General features: G+C 36.6%; 2 protein-coding genes across 2 annotated transcripts; one reads left to right on the top strand and one right to left on the bottom strand.

Annotated features, from left to right (window-relative positions):
* Nucleotides 1–7649: 7649 nt before the first annotated feature.
* On the bottom strand, nucleotides 7650–9623 carry LOC149234523 (expansin-A18-like). The gene is made up of 5 exons (XM_089460985.1): nucleotides 9490–9623; nucleotides 9078–9314; nucleotides 8776–8888; nucleotides 8146–8461; nucleotides 7650–8052 (listed from the first exon to the last, which is right to left on the bottom strand). The coding sequence occupies exons 1-5, from the start codon at nucleotides 9621–9623 to the stop codon at nucleotides 7896–7898; spliced, it is 957 nt and encodes a 318-aa protein (XP_089317111.1). The 3' UTR covers nucleotides 7650–7895.
* Nucleotides 9624–12001: 2378 nt separating this feature from the next.
* Nucleotides 12002–16618, top strand: LOC149234522 (uncharacterized). Its single transcript, XM_089460984.1, has 5 exons — nucleotides 12002–14069; nucleotides 14174–14323; nucleotides 15575–15799; nucleotides 16109–16212; nucleotides 16388–16618. Exons 1-5 carry the CDS (start codon nucleotides 13557–13559, stop codon nucleotides 16479–16481), a joined length of 1086 nt encoding a protein of 361 aa, XP_089317110.1. The 5' UTR covers nucleotides 12002–13556; the 3' UTR covers nucleotides 16482–16618.
* The last annotated feature ends 8612 nt before the right edge of the window (nucleotides 16619–25230 follow it).

The raw sequence follows: 25230 nt of genomic DNA, 5'->3' as shown, positions 1-25230 counted from the left end.
AGCTAAACTATTATATTACAGCAAGAGCAGAGTTACATTGTGAAAATTACAACGGGGCCGCGGCCCTGTAAAATTTGTCCAAGGACAGACAGTAGACACCTGAGAATTCATGCCAGAATTACATAGGACACATGGACAAAGACTTAGAGCCACACTCATGTAGCTGACACATGGACAAAAACACTTGAAGAACATCGACACAGAACAGAGATAACATAAAACCGACACAATTACATAGAGACAGAGTGACAGACTCATATATAACCGCATTGGAAGCTGACTGAGAAAAATTCTTGCTGTAAAACCTGGAGCGCGTGCTGGGCATGTCAATCTTCATCAGTGGTCTGCGGTTCATCTTCTGCCTTGCAGCATGGAGGCTGTAGGATAGCTTTACCAAGGTTGCGCGTTCCACGGTCGCTTGGGCCAGCGCCTGAGTCACACACAGGTTCTCTCAGGCTCGCTCCCGGGTCATGTAAGGGCCGCATCATCTCAACAGCAGGGAATTCCATATCCACCGTAGGAACAATCCCAGGAACACGCGGAGGGTTGGCCCGTGGGTTGCCATCCTCATCTTCCCAGGGATTGCTGCAATGCTCCACAGAGACAGTCACAAAGAAAGTAGAATTGGCTAAGGTGCAGGGGAGGCGGTATCTCACCATTGGGTGTTCCGTATGCCCACAATCCATGCGCGCAGGAGGTTCCCCCAGTCTGCCTCTGCCCGGGGGCCTTCCCCTCGGCCTTCTGCACTCAGAGGTTTCCTCAATTGAGGAAGAAGTCGAGGGGGCTCTGCCACTATAACCTCCCCTACCACTGTTGCCCCTTCCACGATTGCGATGCATGCTGGTCTTCTGAACAGAGCGCACAATTCCACAATGTAACAACGTTGTTGGCACAGAAATACTGCCAGACCAGGTCTTTGTTTCCCAATTGCCAAAAGCTGTGGCTGCAGAGCCTTGACCCTCTTTCTCAAAGCTTGAATGAGAGCTGAGACTCTGTGCCTCCACACCTTCTAACGAAGCCAGAACATGAGCTAACGATAGACGCGGATAAGAGCTGAGACTCTGTGCCTCCACACCTTCTAACGAAGCCAGAACAGGAGCTAACGATAGACGCGGATAGATAGGCGCTGCCAAATTCTCAGAGGCGCAATTGGCTTGCTTGTGAGCTTGCCAATTGCCCCACTCTTCAGCAGCAACACACCCACATTCACATTCTGGGCAAGAATGACAGTCGAAGTTCAGAACCTCCGTCACCTCCGGCAAGAACATAACAGTTGCAGAAAGGAATGGCGGAAGAATGTCCGAGAGAATGCGGTTATGAAGCGCCATGTTGCGCTTCTCAAGACTCGCCTTGAATGTCGACAGGACGCCTCTGTCAACTCCCTTTACTCCCTTCCTTAAATGCTGCAGGTTGGTGAATTGATGGTGTGTCCTCCCGTCATGCGTGGCTCGTCCGGGCGGACACCTGCCCTTTGGACGAGCCTTATACGCCAAGTGTCTAGCGACCACCCGCATCCGGGGAGAGAGATCGTGAATTATTACCACAGAGAGATCGTAAATTATGATAGCAGAGATCGCAAATTATTACCGCAAAGAGATCGTAAATTATTACCACAGAGAGATCGTAAATATATCACCCTAAATTATTACCGCAGAGGGATCGTAAATACATCACCCTAAATTATTACTGCGAAGAGATGGTAAATTCATCACCCTAAATTATTACCACAGAGAGATCGTAAATACATCGCCCTAAATTATTACCGCAGAGAGATCGTAAATACATCACCCTAAATTATTACCACAGAGAGATCATAAATTATTATCGCAGAGAGATCAATATAAAGGTATCAATATTAATACATTAAAGAGAAAAAAAAATTACATATTAGATTAAAATAAATAAAAATTTAAACATAAGAATACTATAGTTTTAAGATAATAAAAAAAAAAAAATTAAAATAAGAACATAATACAAAAAAAAAACACACACATATATATAAATTTATATTAATAATTTTTTTGATAAGGTATAATTCTTCATATTAAGATATATAATGAAATCTCCTGATGGGGTGATCAATAGCATTTACATCTGTCACATAAGAGGCCATTGGCACCTACCCCTCCTCCACGTGGTCATTAAATCCTCGCTCATGCGCCATCCCTGCATTCAATTCCCTTGCACGATGATCTATCTTGCACATTCAACTGTTAAATTCAAGATTTGGCTAGTGTTTCATTTCAGTATGGATGCTTGGGCAATGAATTTGGGTCGGGAGGAGAATAGAGGTGTGCAGGTCTGGTTCCATGGTGGCTCACTGGGGTCTTGTCCTTGGTTGAGGGGCGGAGTGGAGGATAGTGGTATTTCGGCTTGGGTTGGGTTATGTCATCTACTTTTTCCTTGGATCTGGGAACCTAAGCGTATGAGGCATCGAGTCTATTCCATGACTTAGCCTACTACACACCCTCACCAAGAAAATGGAAGCTCATGAAGCTCCCATCTTTTGCGTGGGGTAAGGTCTTTGCGTTTATAAATTCGTTTGCATCTCATTTTAGTTGGAGGGTTGTATATTTGATTGTTTGTAGTTGCTATGTTGTCGGCTCCTTATCAACAATTCTATCTAGTTTCTACTGGTGTGGGGGTGTCACCTCGGTCTTTGGTCATTTTTGTTGGTGGTTTGGGTGCCCATTCTAGGTCAGCGTTACTGAATTTTCCCCTATGTTTGATTGAGGTCGTGCAGTCTGTTTTGGTGGGTCAATAGGATCGTGGGTGGGGTATGCCCAGTACAACTCTCCGATCTAGGCGGATGATTTCCCTTCCTATTTCATAGCTTGTGGGGTTGGGGTTCTGGTGTACACTCATTCAAGGCAGCATTTTCTTGGTCCTAGTTATTATATTTCTTATTGCAAGTTATGTGAACATTTCCCCTCGGATGCTCCTCACAATTGGAAGTCAAGTTCTGCCAAAATCAATAATCCCCACTAACAGGGTCACCCTCGCTAGGCGAGGGGGGGCAGTATGTCCAGGCAGGGTATCCTGAGACAGCCCATCGTTTGTCCTCTGCCAACTCGATAAGTCAGGAAACTGAGGATGTCGAAGCTATTTCTCCAGCTCGCTCTCTAGGTCACATAATGGCTCCTGCTACCATGGAATCCATTGTAGAGCAGCTATGAAATATTCAAATCAATATGGACATTCTCAGGGACCACAGGTATGAAGATTGCAATGAAATTATGGCCTATTTCAATGATATCCAATATAGTCAAAATGAAATTCTGGAACAGTTGGATAGCCTTCATCATAGCCACTGCCACACTAATGACCACCTTCACAGCTTGGAAGTGCAAATGGAACACATTGATTTCCATATGCATGATCATGTTGGTTACTTTGCAGCTCCCCTTGTACTACCCCCCCATCCCCCTCCTTGATGTGTTGTTGTTAGTTCTGGTCTCCTTTTGGTTCACTCCTAGTATGCTAAGACTAGAATGTCTTTTGAAAATAATGTCTTCTATGGTATTCTCCAGTCCCCAATCTCAACAAGTCTGGTCAGAATGAGAGAGCGGGGATTGTTGAAATCAATTTTGTAAGTTATGCTTTCCTAAAAATATAATGAAAGTTTTTTGAACAACAAAAATAAGAAAAAGATATATAATGAAATATTATAAATATTTAACTTCTTTATGTCAAAATATAAATTTAATACTATTAAATATATAATTATATAATTATATGATGTTGAATTAATCGCAAAGGGGTATGTTATTAAAATATTTTTTGTGAAAAGAATATATATATATATATATATATATATATATATATATATATAAAATCCAATTTTAAGGTCATTGCCAGACACCAAATTGTTGTATGATACCCTCTTGTTTGTGGGACAAAGGACCCACCTCGGGGTAGTGATTTGACTACAAGTCTATGAAAACACACATACTCTACTAATTAACATAATAAATTATTAAAACTTTTTACAATAAAATCATTATATGAATGTTCGGCTTGGGGTAGCTCAATTCACAATTGCAGTGGAAATGAAGTTTCACCGAACCAAAAATCTTGGGTTCAAATCTTGTGCTATCCCCAATCGAAATGAAAAATTAGACATGATAAAAATGTAGTCCTACCAAACCTACAAAATAAATCATTATATGAATAACTAAATTACTCAATACCTATTAGCAACTAATAAAATTTTAAAACATTTATTATAAATCATTGAATTACTCAATACCTATTAATACCAACAAAATTTTAAAACATTTATCAATACATCTCGTTAGCAAAATCTTGTAACACAAAATTTTAAAACATTTATAATACATCTCGTGAGCAAAAGCCTAGAACACTTAAAATATTTCTCGGTTAAAAAATGCCTTAATCACAAAAATGCCATAATCACCTTTCATACTAACTCACACCCCCTCCAACTAGACCATTCTTATTTCCGAGTATCTAAAAACAAAAACTTCAAATTCAATATTTTTAAATAAATTACTTACGCTTCTTAAACATCTTACCACTAAACGAAATTTTAAAACATTTATCAATACATCTTAGAAAGCCTCTATAAGATATTAAAGAATTTATAAATACATCTTAGAACACCCAAGATAAGATATTTCGTACATAAATAAGACATAATCACCTTTCTTATTTCATGGCACCTAAAAACATAAACTTCAAATTCAATATTTTAAAATAAATTATTTATAGTGGACAATTCTTTTCTAAGCTTCTAAATTTCAACACAATATTAAATATACCCCAAAAATACTCTATTCCATGTTTAGCCAGTGGAAAAGCATATACATGATGCACCTGATGCACGCAGAAAAGAAGAATAGGTCAGAATATTCTTTCAATGTTACCCAAAAAAAATTGCCATATAATCAAAGAGTACTTTACTAACACATGCTTAGTCTCCTCCTTGATCAAACTCTTAGCAACAGAGCTAGTGACATTATTTATACACCTTATTCTGTATAATAAAAGATCATTGAAACATCAGCCGTTCCAATCTTTCTATAACACTAGTGTTGTTTGTTTGATTCAACTTTATACAAAACAAATTTTAAATATCAAATTGGTGTAATATTTATTAAAAATGGTAATTATTCTCAAATTTTAAATATCAAATTGGTGCAATATTTACTAAAAATTGTAATTATTCTCATGAGCATGCTCTACAAGAGATGAGTTGAGAGTTGAGTAAAGTAGAGCCCAATATGAGAAGTGAGTGTGAGTTTGTCTAGAGTAGTTAGTTAGAGAAAAGGTAAGTCAATTTAAAGTCCGCACTATTTCATACTTAGTAAGTGTGGCTTTTATATATTTTTAATTGAGTCATTGTTATTACTTTACTGCAGGCAGTAGTAACGCATTCGCTTTTGTGTGGACGTTGATTTTCAATTAGCTCGTCAGCTCACCAGAAATTAAAGGTGATTTTACAAAGTTCACAATATAACATTTGAGTTTATTTTTATTTATTGTTAATTTAATTTATTTATTTGGATATGTATTTTATTGCGTCATTATTGTACTTGGCATTATAGCTATCAACATACTTGGCATTATGCAGTTAGCTATCAGTGTATTAGCTGTCAATACATTTAATAGGTCTGTATTTTTTTCAAGTTTGTACTTTTTGAAACATGATGTGTGATATTAATGAGCAATATTCAATACCAAAATTGGAAATTGAAGTTTGGAAGTTTATCAAATAGGTAACCTGGAAACGTTTAGCTGGACACTATGTAGTTAGCTATCAGCATATTAGCTGTCAATACATCTAATAGGTCTGTATTTTTTTCAAGTTTGTACTTTTTGAAACATGATGTGTAATATTAATGAGCAATATTCAATACCAAAATTGGAAATTGAAGTTTGGAAGTTATCAAATAGGTAACCTGGAAACGTTTAGCTGGATGCAAAAAAATCAATAAAAATAGTTACGAACTCCTTTGCCTTTTCCAAAGGCTATTTATCAATACCAATCCAAGATTTATGGTAATGGAGTTTCATTGTTCGATGTGAAATTTGAAGTGTAATTGCAACCAAATCAAATTATAAATGTGCATGTGAACACTGCCATATATAGCATTGCCTTAACCTTAGAGGCATAAATTTAGAGGTGCCTTAAGCTTTACTCCTTGGTTATGAATAAGAGGAATATTAATCATAATGAGATATCCTTTGGAGTAGTGACACTAATAGCTATTAATTCTTTGCCTAATATACATGGGCTTTTCTGAATTTATTTCTTTTTTGAATTTAAGGAAAAATGGTAAAGTTGAATCCCGAAAATCTATTTTTTACTATTGGGTTGTTTTAGATGGTGTTGTTTTTTTTTAAGAATGGTTAATCAAATTAATTATTTATTAGTGATGGTTCAATTTTGGATTTGAAACCAATAAAAAATGTTGAAAGCAAGACTTCATAACCAACTTTATGAACAAATGACTAGAAATGTATCCATGAGCCAACATAGGAATGCCAAAACTCCTAGAGTAGTCAAGATTTGAAATCAAAAGACTACTTGAATGAATGGACTCATAATAAAAGTATATCATATTTATAATGTTTTGCAACTGAATTGTATGCATGTTATAATTCAAAAGGTTTGTTTAGTGAGATGTTTATGTGCTTATTTCACATTTTTTCTTACTTTTAAATTCCTTGTATCTGTTTGGTTCAATGTCTACAGATCACCATGAAAAATAGAGGACAATATTTTTGAATACTCCAAAGAAAAATACCTTTCTATTTAATCTACTTTCAAAACCATTCACACGGATTATTTACATTTTCAACTACATTGTGATATGTATGCCCTTCTTATATGTTTAGATGAATCTCAATGCAATTTTAGTTGGTTTTTCTCAATCAATTATTATGTCCACACAACTACTTCAACATCCACAACTTCACACCAAACTTAAATAGTTTGGTTGGTTGAAAATGAAGTTAGTGATGAAATGGTTTCTTTAAGAAATGCTCAAATAGAAAAAGGTTTTTTAAGAAATTAATAATTTACCGAGAAACAAAAAATGTGACCTAAAAATGAAACATTTGATTGCTTTTGTAATAGGCTTTTCCTAAGTAATGCCTATTCAAGACCACTAGTAACTTCTATTTTTTGTGCCTAAAAACAAGGATTAGACTTGGCAATTGTTTATACATTTCCTTTTATAAATAGAAATTGATGTTACAATATTAAAAACAGTTCTATGTTTTCACAAGATTCTCCCACTTCATAATTATTTAGAATAAGTATGAATGCCAATCATGTTTTTTCATAGGACAAACTTCTCTTCTTTCACTTGGCAATATGGGTCAATTTCATCTTGTCCACTCATACTCAATAAATTCAATGATACAGTGAACTACATGACAGATTTATGGGTAAAATGCGTCAATTTTGCACACAATAGTTAACAACTAAGTCATAGGGATTGCTAGCAATGCGGCCTTGTTTATAAAAGACAAAAAACAAGAAAAAAAAACAATAAATATATGTGAATTAAGTTTGTAATTAATAAAAATTTATTTTTATGTGAATTTTGTGTTTTTCCTCCTTTGCTTTTCCATCAATATTGAAACAACACATAATTTCACATTGCAAATAACTGACCATGTTGATCAATGCAGTACTGAGAGAAATATTACAAGTACGTTGCATTAAATGACATCATAAGAAATTTCAAATCATATCTTAGGATGTGATGTCAGCGGAAGTTGGCTGCAGCCTGATAAGTTCCTCCAAAACTCCAGATAGCAGGAGCCACATTGTAAGCAACTATGGCGGCTCCTGTAGTGTAAGAGGCGACTCTGAAGGACAGGGATTGGCCTTGCAGGCGAGTGAAAACTTGATAAGACGCTCCCTAGTTGTTGCTCATGCTCAAACACCCAGTATAACTGTCTTTCACAGCCACGGCACTCACATCTCCTGCACCCCCAACATTCATCACGTACACCAGAAGCCACCACGAGTTCCCTTGGAATTGGAATTTTATACCCCCACTACTTGTGCACGGAACCCTGCAATTACCGGCAATACTATCATGATCATTCACATTCATTCAATAAGAAAAAGATAGTAGGAAAATGAAATGGCTATGGAATTGCTCGAACCTTCGATACATGACAGGGACAATGCCACCGTGCCAGTCAGCTATGTTCATGAACGCGGGCTTGGCCATGTCAAAGTGCTGGCGAGGAGGATTGCACCATCCGCCATTGTTGGAATCTTCAGACCAGTTGGGAGGACACAAGTTTGTAGCAGTGATGGTGGTGATGGGAGAGCCTAGAAAACACCATTTTGACTGAACGCACCTTATTTGGAAACACTGCCCGCACCCATATCCTCCATTGTATAACGATGTGCTCAGAGCCGTTGTCTGAGTGCCGTAGCCATTGTTGAACAAATTCCCGTATCCACAAGAACCACCTGCAATATAATCATCAAATTACTCGGCATTTCACTCAGTAATCACATACTATTAAATAAATTATAGTTGAATTTAACTGGATGGTAGATTTTGGGAATATTTTCAAAGACTACAGGAGTGAAGTTAATTGTTTGACATTGCCATTTACCATAATTTACCAAATTCTCTAAATTTTTTCCAAATCTATCACATTTCGAAATATTTTCAAATCTTCAAAATATTCCCATCAAGAATTTTCAAATATTCCCAAAATTTCCGAAATATTCCTGCTATCTACATTACATCTAAAATTTCCAAATCTGCAATAAATTACCCATAGTTGCTGCTGCAGTTTCATCCCCATAAAATGTTGCAGGAGCTAATGTCCATGGCCCTAGTTGATATGACCCACTGTAAGAACCCACAGCTTCTGTTACACGCATATTGCTGATCACAGTAAAGAACGCAGTCAGCATTGCTACTGGAGAAATTCGAGACTTCATGGATTTTCCTCGTTCTCATCTCTGTGCCTGATCTGTCTGAACAAATAAATGGTACTGCAAATTAGGCTTCACTCGATATTTTCGAATGGGGGTGAGAAATACAAATAGAATATAAAATCAGCGTTAGAATTACAGGTGGGATGTCGGATCAGTGTGAGATAGGATCATAACAACCTCTGCCAAAAATTCTTCGGAGTAGTCTACGGAGGCTGTAGAATGGCCCCTTTTCCGGCATCGGCCGGAAAATCGTCCGGCTCCGGCGATCGGTAAACTCTCCACTCTCCACCACCATCTCCCCGCTCCACCACCCTCTTTCTCCGCCACCCTCCCCTGACAGCCCTGACATTCCCTGCATTCTTCCCTGCATTCCCTGACAAAAAAATCAGAATGCAGTTAAACCGCCTGACATCCCTGACCCATCAGCGACGAGCTGGAATTCATGGCGCGCGGGTGACCATTTCGAACCGGCGCGATTCCGCTCTGCGGCTCACTTCCCGCTCTGAATTGACCATTTCGAACCGGCGCGATTCCGCTCTGCAGCTCACTTCCGCTCTGAATTGCGATTCCGCTGTGCTGAGGTACCGCTCTGCAGCTCGGAGGCCAGGAACTCTTCAGCGCGCAGGTACCCTTCACTATCAGAGCCGTGAAATTCACTGTCAACCTCAGCTGCTAGCTGCATATTGCTATTTGCTGCATCCTCTGTCTATGTCTTCTTTTAATCGTTTACTCGATGTCCTCCCTTTCCCTGTGGTGGTTGTTTTTATGTTTATACTCTCGGTTCATTTTGCAAGGAGAATCGAGCGATGTGGGTGCGAATGGCATAATTGTGATATGCATGGGTTAATCCATTACACTATATTAAGCACTCAATCACTGCCAAATGACTTAAGTTCGTCAACAAACCTACATCCTCGATCTGCTTGCATGTATACCATATAGAGAATGGCTTCAGGTGCTTGTAGCTATTCCCCATATTGTTCATGCGTAACGAATTGTTTTCCCGCAGTTCGATCTGTAGCCCAACTACCACTCATTTTAATTTCGTTCTCATTCTCTTTGTTCAACTGCCCATTGGACCTGTAATGGGCTAGTGATTCCTTAAATCGTTTTATATTGGTTTCAAATTTCTTAACAATGAACAAACAACATGCTCTGCTGCGAGTGAGGAACAATCTTCTTACCCATACATGAACTCGGTGTGTAGTCCATTTCAGGCACTAATTTCTCTGTTTGCTTAATCTTCAGTATTTCACGATGAACAACATGCAGTAGCTTAGAGAAACCCAGCATCTTGTGTTTATGGTTAACTTTTATATAGTATGCTTGCTTTATTTTCTATTAGAAACACAATTATGGAAATGAAACGTAGATCACAAGGATCAAGTTCTTTGAGGGTTCCCTTACCCTAATGGGTACATTGTCCTAGCAGTATTGAGCCCCTAACTGCCAAAAAAGAGCTATAACAGAAATTGAATTCTCCTCAAGCTTGATGCCTCCTCTGCACCTACAAAGGTTTTTATAGTGGGAATACAAAGATAATATTCACAAAATTACCTTACATAACCTTCGTTGCAAGAGTCCCCAATTGACTACACCAATAAACCCTTGGAATGAAAGAATTGCAAATTATGCAATGAAAATAATGTTGAAGATGACAGATACACACTCCTGCAATGCATATGATTTACAGAACAAAGAAAGATAGCTAAAAACAGTACACATGATGGCATTCATTTCCAGCAGATTACTTCATTGGATTACAAAATTTAATAATAACTGAGTTGATAGATCAGAATGACTACTAAAGTTTATTGTATTTTGCTCTGATAGAACTTACAGGGTATGAATGGACTATATGGGGAGAAAATTATTTGTCAGGAATGATGTGAACCGTCACATTTGGGGATGGTGTTAGCAGGTTCCCCTTTCCCAGCCAAAAACCTACTTTAGCTTGGATCAGGGTGACAAAGTGGTAATCCACCAGCAAGTGGGTTCATATTCCCCAGCCAAAAACCCAGCCACTAACTAACCTGCATAAATTTTAATTTTTAATATGCAGTTCTAACTTCTAAGTAATTAGTGGGATAATAACTACCTCTGTAATTAGTGGGATATTAACTACCTCTGTAATTAGTGGGATAATAACTATCTCTGTAATTTTGGGAAGCATCTGACTAGATTGAGGGTAGTCAATGAAGATGATACTCTGAAGATCTAAGATAGGAAGACTTCTGAAGATCTTGCAAAGGAGGAGCACCAAAACAATATAAAAGCTGCTTGAAATCAGTGAAGTTGTCAGGGCTGGAGTAGTCCAGCTCAGATAAAGGATGGATTTGATCTAGAGGGAGCATTTTAATACACAAAGTCTTGTTGCCCTGTGTCAAAATTCAACATGCTTGGGGAAGAGTACCTAGATTATAAGATCATAATAGACAATCACATTGTAATGGCAAGGAAATCTAAGGTAATTCATTGCATGGTTTTGGTCATATTCCAGTTTGCATGAACAGTAGTAGTGAAAATCTTATATTTAAATGCAGAAGTTGCACCTTATATGTGAATATTAGCATTTTACTTGGGGAATTTAGAAGAAGAATTCTAGGATGGTACTAGAGCTAGTTTACCAGAAATAAACAATTGGAATTACTCTATGCTAAATTTTTAAAGAGAAATTTCTTTAACGAGTGTGCGAGATAGAGTAAATGACGCTTTCTTTCTTTCATGGTTAAAAGTGTCTTGTATAACAACTTTATGAAGGAATGGAATCCAAGATTTAAACAATTTGAGAAAACTTTGGTGGTCTAAACTGGGATCAAATTAGCAAAAATAATAATTAAAATGGGAAAATATTCGAGCCTGCATTGCCAGTTGCTCTAGAAACACCAGATGAAGTCAATAGCAGGTCCAGGACAGGAAAATAAGCATGATTTGGAAACTTATGTCTATTTTCTTCCTGATATGATTTAAATTCATAATGCCAGATCAATTAGACATTGCCTGAAGAAAATGAATAACTTATATCAGCATCATTTTAATTGCCAGGTAGAAAAATGGAAACTTCAAAAAAATAGAGTGATCTTCAAATACAAAATATTTTTCAGACCTTTGCACAAAGCATTGGTGCAAAACATGTAAGGGTACACCCCTTGAGATTTGTCAATAAGGAAACTTGGAAATGCTATATGCATTCAAAAATATATGAACCCACAAGTTAAACAAGTACAAATCAGACAATGCAATTTCAAAGTGGGAAGCAATCTGGAGAAAACTGTTGAAATTTGAATAGACTGCTTCCCCTCCCACTGTGCCACCCCCATCCCAAGCACAGTTTAAAGAAATACAATTGACAAAAGAAATACTGTAGAGAAAAAATATTGCCAGTACTAATTTTTTAAAGCAGACCAGCACATAAATATTCATAATTAATTGACAAAATATGTCCACCAGGCTGTGGTCTAGTCACAAGTTGGAGCACTTGCTGTAATGATGGCCCAGGTTCAAATATCAAGTTTGAAGGGCATGCCCCTGTCTGGTTTTATTTCAAGACTAGTTGGAGGAAGAAATTGATAGACCATCAACACCACATAGTCACAGTAAACATTTCAGTCAAAAAAATTGACATAATATTTTGGCATCTTCATGGGAAAATGAAGCTTATTAAACAAGGTGTCTGGCATGCAGTAATCCAAATATATTATCAAAATCTGGTTGAGTTGAGCAATGGAATCTTATGTGTACCTTTATTTTGACACACTGGGATACCCCAGTTGTTACTAAGTATATGATGTGTCTTCTCTTTATAATACTTAATAATTTCTGCGGGATGCTTCAGAGTTAGGTAAGCAGAAAACACGGTTTTGTAACTAAATCTTTGCATCTGTTCATGTTGTCAAAGGAATCTTTCCTTTAAGGAATGCCTTGTTGAAAATGAATGAGGCAAAAAGCAACATCTTAAAGGAAATGCTTGCATCCCAAATTTTTTGCATCCTTTTGTGCTATTTATTTTTGTCATCATTGAGTGATTGATATTTTAGACCTCAAAAAAAGCATAAAAGAGGTTTTATATTTATATATATGTTGAATAACTTGCTAAGATCGAAATTTTGGTTTTGATGTCCTTGCATATTGTTTGACCAGATTAGTTCAAAATGGGCAAGCGAAAGAAATGGCAATATATCATGGATCTTGAGGTGCAAGACCTCAAAGGAAAAATGACTTTCTCTAATAAAGACTTGGTTTGGACAGAAATAAATACAAAAAACAATGGTATTGATCGTGTTGTTGTAATTCCGTTACGACGAGTTGCTGACTTTATAAAAGGAGAGGAAGAAAATCCTATTGCTCCATGTAAATTCGTACGAAAAACAAAGGGTAAACCAAAAGAAAGATCTACTGCTGCATTGCAATATGATATGTGAGTATTTAAAATATATATTGTTTAGATCTTTTGAAACCACGGTTATCTTTCTTTGTATGTACTAACAATTTAAATTTTTGGTTTAGCTATTATTGTTCATTTGGCCCAGAGGACAAAAGAGGAAATCTTTCAGCGAAACGAAGGACTTCATTTGTGCAGAAGAGGGGTTGCCAATGCCACTTTATTGTGAAAGTTATGCATGAAATTCCTGATAGAGCAATATTAACTTTCAATATGTATGAACATGTAGATGGGGAAGGTTGGGCTTGTCATGGTCAATGTGACACTTCAGGTGAGACCAGGGCCTTGCTTAGGCCAAGGCTTTCGAGGGACATTGTTGCATATGTAGAGAGTTGTTTCTTTTTGGGAGTGCCTATTGATGTAGTGTATAGAACCCACGTTAAGAGACATGTTGACATCGATGTGGCAACTCGAGATAGAGATTTCTTCTTATGCAGGAAAGATATTGTAAACATTTATAATAGGTTGGCGAAGGGAAATTATCAACTTCACAAAAAGGATGAAATGAGTGTAAACCTTTGGTATCAAAAGCATCGGGAAGATTTTTTCTTTTACCAAAAGCCCAATGGTGTGGAGGTCCCTTTTATAATAGGGATTCAAACAAAGTGGATGTTGGAGACAATGGTCAAGCTATCGCACAATAGCTTAATAGCCATGGATTCAACATTTAACACAAACAAATATGGGGTAAGTCAGATGCCAATGATTTATTGAATATATTTATTTAAGTTGTATCCATTCAAAATGATTAATAACTTGTATTTGAATTTATGTAATGTTGAAAATGACAGTATCAGTTGTATACACTCGTGGCATTTGATGAACAACAAAGCGGGGTGCCTGTTGCATGGGTCGTGGCATCACGAAACACATCAGATGATATTGCAATATGGCTGGAGCAGCTCATGCGCAAGTGTTTCCAAACCCGTCCTGATTGGAAAGTCAATGCTTTGAAAGAAGAGTGACCCCTTCAACATGTACAAGGCAAACCTACACATGCACATGGAAACCAGTAAAAAGAAAAAAAACAGTCCACTAAACATGCATAAGACATATGTAGTAATTTGGACATATGTAGTCCACTATAAATGTGAAGAGGAACCCAAGAGTTGCCATGTCCACAACTCTGCAGCTGAGAGGGAGAGGGATTATCAGAGTGAATGCTCAACGGAGACCCCAAGACTGCAAGTTGGAATACAATATAAACACCCAACAGCACATAAGTTTCAGTGGTGTTCTTCAATTTCCTGCGGCTCATCTTTTTAATTGATGGGTTGCAGAATGGCATCTTCATTTGCTCCATCATCAATTTCCCTATTTGAATACCACTCAAACATATGAATGAACTCATGTGCCTGCTGAGGGTAATTATAAGGGAAGGCAACATGGAAAAGTGGTGGGCTATTTCCATGAGGCTCTGCAACAGCTACCAAGAAAAAGATGTGAACGTTCCCTCTACAAGGGAGGCAGGGGAGCCAGAGAGACAAACTTGATTTTAGAGGTAGCGTTGTTGTGGCCAAAAAAATTCTTTATAAGTGGGTCCCACCTATTAGGTCTTTAGTGGATAACCAAATATAATAAATAATGTTAAAGAGAGTTTTAACTATTGTCAACAATATGGAAAAGTGCTCATTAGTTGAGGATAAGACGGTGTTGGAATGATGGGAAAAATGGCCCTGCAGTCTCTTGTAAATACAACCCCTTGTGTTATTGTATGGGCTGGCCCTTAGTTGCTGTTGTAAAGCCTTGATGTGTAGGGTGGGCAGTATCATGTGGGCCCAATACATCTAATCTTTAGTTTCCTACTAATATCAGTTTCCTCTGTAATAGGGCTGCTTGTATCTTCACAGTGATCTTCTTATGGCTACAACATTTGTAATAGGGCTGCTTTTATCTTCACAACGATCTTCTTATGGCTGCAACATTTGGAATTTAAATTTCTCTCACGGAATCCCATTGTTTCTTGTTATCCATACAAGTTCGTTAGCCTTTTGTTTGCTCGTAGATAAATAGGAGAAATTTTTATTAAATAATATCTTGGTTGACTGTTCCTGCGCAGATCAAAGTATTTCTGTTATAAGTACTTTCTATTTTGGTGTTTATTAGTCTCTATTCAACCCAATGCCAATCAATCTCTTTTCCTGTTGATACAGTTGCAAAGGTTTACTTAATGCATCATTACATTTTTACAGAAAGAGGTAGCTATTGTGATTAACATCGTTTGGAATCGAGCTATAATTTGTAAGATTCTTTTGTTGCAGATTGTCTATGATATTACAGATATGGATAGTTTCGATCATGTCAAACACTGGTTGACTGAGATTGAAAGATATACGAGTGATAATGTAAACAAGATCCTCGTTGGAAACAAATGTGATTTGGCGGAGAAGAGAGCGGTGGAGCAACAAATGGCTAAGGTATATAGTAAATTGTATTATTGCACTCTCACAATCATGGAAATGCATCTAGATCTGTCTGCAAGTTTTTAGCTGGTGAATGGAACTGGATCTCTTTGTGCAAGACATGTACCATTTACCTCGCACTTTACTTTCCCACTTTTGACATAAATCTTTATTTATAATATATCTTATCACTTTCTGGTCATCCAGAATTTAACATCAACCTTTATGGTGTGATATTGTGCAAGTCGGGATCCAAGAATCCTATCCATTTTCTCTTTACTCTTCCATTCTAGGCCTCTTCTCTTATATATTTAGAGACTGCAGGCCTTCGCCAATGATGTGGGAATCCCATTTTTGGAGACAAGCGCTAAAGATGCAACCAACGTTGAGCAAGCATTCCTCACAATGGCCAGGGAAATAAAGAAGAGGTAGTAAGAGTATTGTATGTGTTTTCTCATCTATGAGTCTACCACCGATTGCTACAAGCTTCATTGGAATGAACTGTTTGTATTTGCTTCAAGACTTTTATTTTGACAATAAATACATTCATCTTGTTAAAGATGGGTTAACAATTTTTATAATTTCTTGGCTGAGTTTTCACAGGGTGGGTGGCCAAACTACCTCGAACAACAGCCAAATAGGTACTGTTGAAATGAAAGGAAAACCACTTCAACAGAAAAGCAACTGCTGCAGCTAAGATACTTTTGATCACATCTTTAAGTTAGTTCCCTAAAAGAAAGCAAGGACAAACTGTCTTTTGCATGTGCTAAATGATGACTTCAAAAGCAGTTCATATTGCCCTGTCTGTGCCTTTGCCTTGATGACAATGTAATATTTGTTGTATCTTGTAATTGGGAGATGGTGATTGCCTTACATATGGAGAGATTTATAAACGCAGTTTCAACAAATTAGGAATCTGAAAATTAATTTAAGATTATACAGCGTGATTATTCTTTTCTTTTTTCCAATTATATTGGGAAATGCAGATGTTGATGTGAAATAGATCATTTGCTTTAGTTTTGGTTAGCCTTTTAAGATTTGCTATTTTTATGCTTACTCATAGGGACACTGCATATAATGGTGGATAGATTCCTCTATAAGTGAATGAAACCTACATTTGATGGATGGGAATATTAGCTGATTATGGTTCATGTAAAAACGTATCGTTATTGTGGACCGATGCTTGATGTTTGTTGTCAAATATATGTCACCGAATTCTTGTGATTAATTAAGTCAAGGCCTTTTAGTACTCTCCTGAAGGTAGAATTGAAAATTATAAATATTTAAATGCCTCAACGTCGAGGTACAGATTGAATTACCTAAAGAATGGTGGATGGGTTCATCTGTTAGTAAATGGAACGTTCAGTCGGCGAGACACTGGCTGATTATGATTCATGTGAAAATATTGTTATTCTGAAATGGGGCAAGACTTCACGGAATTCTTGTTATTCTGAAATGGGGCAAGACTTCACGGAATATTTAAATGTCTCAACTTAGCTATGCCTAGATAGAATTCACATTTTTAAAACCTGAATGCCTCACTTCACTATACCCAGATTGAATGACTCTTCCATTGCACACTTGCAATTTTAATTTATCTGCAACGCCAAAAATATGATACATTGAAAGACAGCAATTGATTTCCACCTGGCCACTGTGGCCATGGGTTGTAGAGTATTATAATTTATAATGGGCGTAGTCTACCTAGGCATTACAAACCCCCCTGAATTACAAACCCCGATCGAAATTTCGAAGGATGAACACTGCGAACTGATAGCAAAGCAAAGCGAAGAGTACCTGGCCTCCGAGCTGCAGTGCGGAAGGAGTTCGCAGAGGGGTGCGCGCAGAGCATCAGAGCTTGAATGGGCGCGGGTGAGTTCGCAGAGGCGGAAGCGCAGAGCATCAGAGCTTGAATGGGCGCGGGTGGAAATTTCGAATGGAGGGAATTACTCCCCGCATGAATTCTCCGAATTCCAGCTCATTACTCGCCGCAGGAATTACTCCCCGATCGGTCAGGGATGTCAGGCGATCGGTCAGGGATGTCAGGGAATGTCAGGGCGGTCAGGGAGGGTGGCGGAGAAAGGTGGTGGTGGAGCTGAGAGATGGTGGTGGAAGAGGGAGAGATTTCCGGTAGCCGGAGCCGGACGATTTTCAACACGATCTAAATTGTTTGTTTGGTAAATTTAATTGATGATGATTATGATTAATGTCCACTAAGACCAATTAATATAAAAAAAATTAACATATTATTTCTATGCTTGAAGAGAAGTTAGAGAAGTGTTATGAGATCACCATAGTTTTGTTGTCTTAATATGTCAAGAAGATTGGTAGTGTGACAAATAATTTGAAAAGTAGAATGGATTTTACTATAAGTTTGAAAATCTAAGAGAAAGAGCTTTTCATCTTCAACTCTCTTAGTATCGCACAAATGACAAACTCTTTATTCCCATGGAATTTTGGGAGTAGGCCAACACCCAATTTTATTATGAAGCTCATGAAAATTAGTTCTTATCTTAGCAATGTTCATTTTCTTCTTAACACTAGTGAAGACAGATAAATCATTATAGTTTTGAAAATTGAGGTTGATCACCACCTTATAATATCTTAGTTTCCTTTTTCCCTCTAACTCTTTATGGTTACATAACTTCTCCTTAAATTTGGAAGTAAAAATATTTTTAATATTATCCTTATTTTGCAAGATGACCTACTCCTTTATCACCCAATGGTCTAGCCAATATTGGGCATCCTTACGTCATCTTCACTTGCACTGAAGGTGAGGATTTTGGCTAGAGTTAGAAGTAGTTTTAGGAAACATTTTGGCCTCCATGTTGTATAGATTATTCTTATATGTGATATACCTAGTCATAGTCATGTTTTCAATAGAGGAAGACTAGCTTCAATTAGGAGGATAGAGTAGGGACTATATCCTTTAATCTTGAGATTGTAGGTTATAAACTACTTTTAGATATTCTCAATCTTCCTCCATGATTCTTTGGATATACTGCAACCCCAAACCTCACATCCATATAACACAACATAGGTGAAAAGAGTCTGGAATAGGAACTTTTTATATCCTAAATCCAAAGATCTGATGAATTACAAATGTTTTCAAGTTCATACTAGGTTTTTCATCCTTCATTTATTATTTTTTCAATGCTATAATTCCAATTGAGTTGATAATGGACGTCAATTCCCAGATGTTTGTATGAAGGAGCTTCCTCCAAGTAGTTATTATCGTAAACGAAACTATCATAGGTAATTTTTTCGGATTTAATTATCATGATTTTAGTTTTGTCAATGTTAACAATCATATTCATATTGGAGCAATAATCTTGGAGGATTCTTAGTTGATTGTTAAGATCATCATGGCTCTTTACCAAAAGAACAATATCATCAACATAAAGGAGAAGAGTTATGAGAATCTCAAAGCCATTACATCAAATCTTGTCATATCACTTGCAAAAATTGAACCTAGGTGGAAAGAATTGTGCCAAAAAAATTATAGTATATTGTGGTTGATCCATTATTTTTGTTGTTATTTATGCAAATGAAAGTACATGAATGAAAATATTAATTAAAGCAGTAAAGGTTGTAAACAAAACAATGATAAATGTAAGGGGAGAATCAATATAGTTTATTTCTACCCGACCTTGTGTTTCCTCAAGTTGAGAAGTAATTTGTTTCAATGTCAAAAATTGCTATAGCCACCCACTGTGACAATGATGCTCACTGAGGATTTGATGTGGCCACCATCCGCACAAAGTTCGTTTGCACCCGAGCTTGTTCTTAACCAATGTCATGCCTTGTTCGCTATCGTAAGCCACTATCATTGTTTGGAAGTATCAAGGATAATGAAAATTTGATTTAATTAATATTATTTGGATAATAAAATTTTGATTTAATTATGATTGTTTTTTAAAAGTGAACTAGGTGAAGGTTTTTTATTCAAAAATATTGAAAAGATTTTGGTTTTATTTTATTTTTTTAAGAGAGAAAAAATGTTTTGGAAAAAAGGAAAGATATATGGCTTTAAGTGGAAATATTTTCCAATTATAGATTAAAAAGATCATAAGTTTGGGTGATTAAAATGAAGAACTTGTTACATTTTCATGATGTCTAGGATATTGTAATTTGTGCTTATACAAAGTTACTAATCAGGCAACCGAATAAGTTTTGATAAACGTATAAAAGGATTAACTACAAATAGATAATAGAATGAAGGATGAAAAAACTTTTTTCCATCCAAAATAATATGGATGACACTAGATTTCCCAATATCTCAATAGCAAAGTTTTCTAAAATAGCTTGGGACATCTTAGAGTCTAATTATCAGAGCATGATGAAGGCGAAGACAGCTAAGGTGCAGAGAATGAGGATAAATTTTGAGAGTTTAAAGATGGAGTCAATGTCCATAGACCAATACATGACCCAAGTTATAAACAATGTCAGTTCAACTAAGGATGAATGGTAAAGAGTTTTCAAATCATAAACTGAAAGACAAGGTTCTGAGAACCTTCTCTTAGAAGTTTTATGCGGTAGTCGTAACCATTGAAGAGTCTAAAAGTCTATCACAACCATCTGTAGACGAGTTTTTTGAATCCTTGCTATCACATGAATCTCGAATAAACAAGAATGATAAATCTTTGGAAAACACACTCAAATAGCAAGTTTCCATCCTAAGAGGTAGAGGAGGATCAAGATCAAGAGGCAAAGACAAGGGCAACAAAAGTAACAAATAAAGAAAAGGTTAAGAATAAGAATAAAGATCAAATAAAAAATCCTCATAGTTCAAGGGGGGCAACTATAAAATTTCACAGTCAAATAAAAAATATAACTAATCAAAACTTAAGTGACTTTATTGTAATAAGTTTGTTCATTATGCACATGAATGTAAAAAGAAGAAAGCAGATCTTAATAGACAAGATGAAAACTTTTCATTTGAGAAGTGTGATTTTTTTTCATTTCTTACATGTAATATTATTGAAGAGTCATCTAATGATATTTGGCTTATAAATAGTGGATGTAGTACTTGTTTGACATGCAACATAAGCGTAATTGCAAATATGGATGATCCACAAGGACTAAAGTCAAAGTGGGGTCAAATAATATTCTAAAAGTTATGGGAAAAAGGAATAGTCAACATCCTCACCAAACAAGGTTGGAAAAGACATGTACCAAATTTGCACTATGCCCTAGATTTGAAACACAATATTCTTAGTGTTGGCTATGTTAATAAAAATATATATAATGTATAATGTAATGATTATCAGAGAAAAGATGAAAAAGAATAAGATGTATCCCCTTACCATGAAGTATGATAGACATGATGACTCATTTGCTTAAAAAGAAAATTGCTTAGATGATTTTTGGTTATGGCATTTCAGGTTCGGGAATCTACATATTGGTGACCTTAGTAGCAGAAGACGATGATTGAGGGGTTTCCTCCCATTGAAGAGATAACTAGTTCATGTGAGAGTTTTTTGAAGGAAAATTTTTATCTACAGTACTAGGTTACTTTAGACCCAACTCGGTTTTCCCAAAGCCTGCCCAAACAATGTGTGTGTGTGTGTGTGTTTGTGAACAAAGAAGTGGAGCTAAGCTAAAAGGACAATCCCATGAACATTAAATCAGAAGCATAAAGTCAAGGCTTACTTTTGTAACACTAGAATCCTAGTCCCTATTTGGTGAAGCCAACTCTTAGGAATATCTCCTCCAGATATTTTCTCTTGATCTCCTGAGTGACCTACACACAAAGAAAGGAACCAACCAATCTACTTGCAAAATAATATTAGTGCATAACAAAATATACCTCAACCATATTATATATGAAAAACATGGAATATGGTAAATGGGGAGAATATTTTATTACTGAAAAATCTAATATAAATAGGAGTACATAGTCGAGTCCTCCAAGCCTTTGTCTTTGGTCTTCTTCCTAACCAATATGCCCACTAATTGGCTCCTGTATGCACAAGTTTATCATGGATGTAGACTGAAAACACTTCGACATAGTTCATTTATTCTCCCATTTAACTAGTGAAGAGCTTTGTTTATATAGATTTTCCTCATGATTTATCTTCATTGAACCTAGAAAATTTGTTGACCATATCATAGGAGATGATTAAGTTAGACCAAATCAATGATTATTTTAATCAAAGTTGTTAAACTAGACTGAATCCATGCTTATTTAGTCGAAGTTTCACTATGTTTCGGAACTCTAATGTTGATTCGAAATGATCAAGGAGTGATCCAGAGGATCCAAAAGATGCTCAAAGTTTCAGAAAATGCTTAAAAATCAAATTTATGAGATGATTTTCAAGCCATCTCCATTTTGTAGATTTCGTCGTTCTGAATAGAACGCAACTTGAACGGGCGAAAAAGGATATTGTATGATGAAGTTACAACCAGTGAAAGTTCAAGTCCAAGAAGGGAAAAAAGTCAATAGGTCAAAGTCAAAGTCAACTAGGGTTGCCGCTGTCAACGGTCAACTCATGGTTCCAACGGTCGAGGTTCTAGGCTCATGGTTTCAGTTGACAAGTGGCGCATCTAGAACTCAACAGGTGTCACTGTGTGATTGGTAGCACATGGACCAATGGATTGGTGCTACATGGTCCAATCTGTGAAGGCCATATGGCATTGTGCTATCAGTGAAAATTATGGGTCGAGGACCAAACTTGGAGGGATTCTATCCCCTGCCCTATCGCTGATGAGCTGCGTGCATCACCGTTATACCATATGTATTCGTTGTTGAACGTATTGGCACTGAATTATATTTAAGGTGATAAGGTTCAAATGGAATAAAAAAAAGGCGAAGCTCGCCATTTTTGGCATCTCTGCCATATTTTTCAACCGCCAACGTTATCCGCTCCACCATTTTAACATACACCTTCGCACCATGGATAAGGCCTACGGCCATAACTTTAATATATTTTATATATCGTGGTATGGTGGGGTGGCGGTTCGTTGACCCCGCCAGCAAATCCTTGTTAAGGAAATAATGTTTGCCATATATGTAATATAGCCTCCCGCCGAATCAAAGCAAATCACACCCATTGTGGATCGAACTCCCAACCGAGGTCTTTATAAGACCAACACGCCCAACCATTGGGCCATAAGTTGATTTGTTAAATATTTTTTAGTGTCAATTCCTTTTGAGTTGTAGCGGAGAGTGTTTTTGGAAAATTATGGCCATTTGGAGACCTTTTTAGCATGGTAAGAGCCCAGACAAGGGTTTTGAGGCCTTCTTAATGCACTTGTAGTATTATTTTGATGAGTTGGAGCTTATATTTTGATGTACAATCATTTTGAGCATTTTAATAAAGAGGCTTCCCCACTAAAGAATGGGCCCTAGGACGTAGGCTTGAAGATAGCCGAACTCTATTATCAACATGTTGGCATCATTTTCCTTGTGTGGTTTATTGTGAATTTTTATTTGCTGCAATTTCCTTTCAAGTTTTTATGTCTTTTAGATTGATATCTTTTTAATGGTGATTTTAAATATATGCAAACATTTTTAAAAATTTAATGAACCAGTATCAATTTTGATCGGGATTTCAGATCAATTTGTATTAGAGTGGTTATTAATAGTTTGGTTTAAGTGTGCATGATCACCAAGAGCAAGTCGAGACGTGGTGAAGGAGAACTTGTTGAAGGAAATCCAGAAGTTGGCTCGAGAAGAAGGAAAAGTCGAGAAGAAGAGATGATTGAAGAAGGAAGAGGTCATCATCCTTTTAGATCTGATGTAGGCTTTGTGGATTCTTTCATGACATTACGATCCATGGTTGACGAGATGTACCGTGAGTTCAAAAAGTTGAAGGAAGAGGATAATCCTAAAGATGAGGAAGCTGAGGCATAACATTTAGAAAAGCCTAAAGATGAAGAACCATCTGATTTAGGTAAAAAGATAAAAATTGATGATGATGAAAAAGATCTTTTATATTCTCTTTTTGGTGGTCAACCTAAATCATCTTCTCCAAAACCTTTGATTAAATTGGATGTGAAATTCAACTTACTCATGTATAATGGTGAAATCAATGCTGAGAAACTTGATAACTGGATTAGACAGGTGGAGGTGTAGTGTAGTGTGCAGCAGATTTATGATGATGTGGTCAACATTCGATTGGTTTTTCTTCATCTAGAAGGCACATCACTCATATGGTGGCAGAGTAAGTTACAAAATAGGACTCAAAAAATTGGTAAGATTTTTCCATCATGGCATGATTTTATTTCTGCACTTATAAAGCAATGCTACCCATTGGGATATAAGGATAAAGCCTTAATATAATGGCAAATTTGGAAAGTTAAGAAAGGATAATCAGTGCAGGAATACACAGATGAATTTCGCTAGAAATTGTTAATGCTTGATATTCCCTTACATACACAAGAAACTCTAATATATAGGATGATTACCTGAATATATTTGTAATGCTATATTCATGTTTATTCCTACTAACCTGGATGAAGTGGTTGTTCAAGCAACTTACATTGAAGCAAGAAAATCTAGAGTTGGTGTATCATCGGAATCATTGTCCAGAAAAGAGGGCAAAGGCAAGGGAAAAGCCAAGAGGACAAATTCCATTAAGATGGAAGATGAGAAGCTCTCTTGCAATAATTGCAAGAATGAAGGGCATGATGAAGAAAATTGTTGGAAACTACACCCCGACAAGTGACCAAAGTGGTCTAAAGGAAAGAAGGGTAAGCAAAAAGTTGCAGCAGCAATAGCGCCAACAGATTTGGGTTCAGAATCAGGCGATGAGGCTCAAATTGTAGTAGGTTTGGCAGTAAATCTGATGATGGTATTGATTTTGATAATTCTTGTGATAAGAAGAGATGCAAGTTATTTCACATAAGGGTCATTATGAAGAAAACTAAGATCGACACTTTAATTGATAGTGGATCTCAAGTTAACTTAATTTCTAAGGAAATGGTTAAGCAGTTGGGGTTAAAAATTAAAATGCATCATAAACCTTATACATTGAATTGGATGAGTAAAAGTCATAAGTTGCAAGTAACTAAGCAGTGTGTGTTACAATTTGCAATTACATCTCAATTTGTGGATAAGGTAACATGTGATGTAGTACCACTAGATGCATGTGGAATGGTCTTAGGTAGTCCATATTTATATTATTGGAAATCAATATTCTACAAGGGAAAAAATTAGTATCACTTGTTTGAAAGGGAATTGAATATATTGTGCATTCTCATCCTATAAAGGAAACAAAATCTTTTCAAACAGTGGAATAGTTAAAGAGGGAAGCTTATGCAAGTAAAACTATGTTTGTACCATCAACGACACTTAAGCATAAAACAACTAAAACAAATCATAAAAATGTGCTTAAGGAATCTGAAATTGTACAACAAGTATCATTGCATGATAAGTTGAGTTGTGTTCCAGTTATGAAGAGTCAGCAGGGTATAGTTTCATTTATGTCAGTATGTTCAGTGTT

Source organism: Pinus tabuliformis, chromosome 8, assembly GCF_031772625.1.
Source record: "Pinus tabuliformis cultivar Carrire ecotype Pingquan chromosome 8, CPIR1, whole genome shotgun sequence".
In the NCBI taxonomy this organism is placed as follows: domain Eukaryota; kingdom Viridiplantae; phylum Streptophyta; class Pinopsida; order Pinales; family Pinaceae; genus Pinus; species Pinus tabuliformis.
Note: the sequence above shows the minus strand (reverse complement) of the source record. Positions and strands in the feature narration are given on the sequence as shown.

Coding starts and splice junctions, on each gene's coding strand:
- LOC149234523 (XM_089460985.1), bottom strand. CDS start 9,623: ATGCAGCTAGCAGCTGAGGTTGACAGTGAATTTCACGGCTCTGATAGT. Junction 8,889..9,077: donor ACTGATCCGACATCCCACCT/GTAATTCTAACG, acceptor TACTGTGATCAG/CAATATGCGTGTAACAGAAG. Junction 8,462..8,775: donor AACTGCAGCAGCAACTATGG/GTAATTTATTGC, acceptor ATTATATTGCAG/GTGGTTCTTGTGGATACGGG.
- LOC149234522 (XM_089460984.1), top strand. CDS start 13,557: ATGCATGAAATTCCTGATAGAGCAATATTAACTTTCAATATGTATGAA. Junction 14,324..15,574: donor AAACCCGTCCTGATTGGAAA/GTCAATGCTTTG, acceptor ACATTTTTACAG/AAAGAGGTAGCTATTGTGAT. Junction 16,213..16,387: donor GCCAGGGAAATAAAGAAGAG/GTAGTAAGAGTA, acceptor GAGTTTTCACAG/GGTGGGTGGCCAAACTACCT.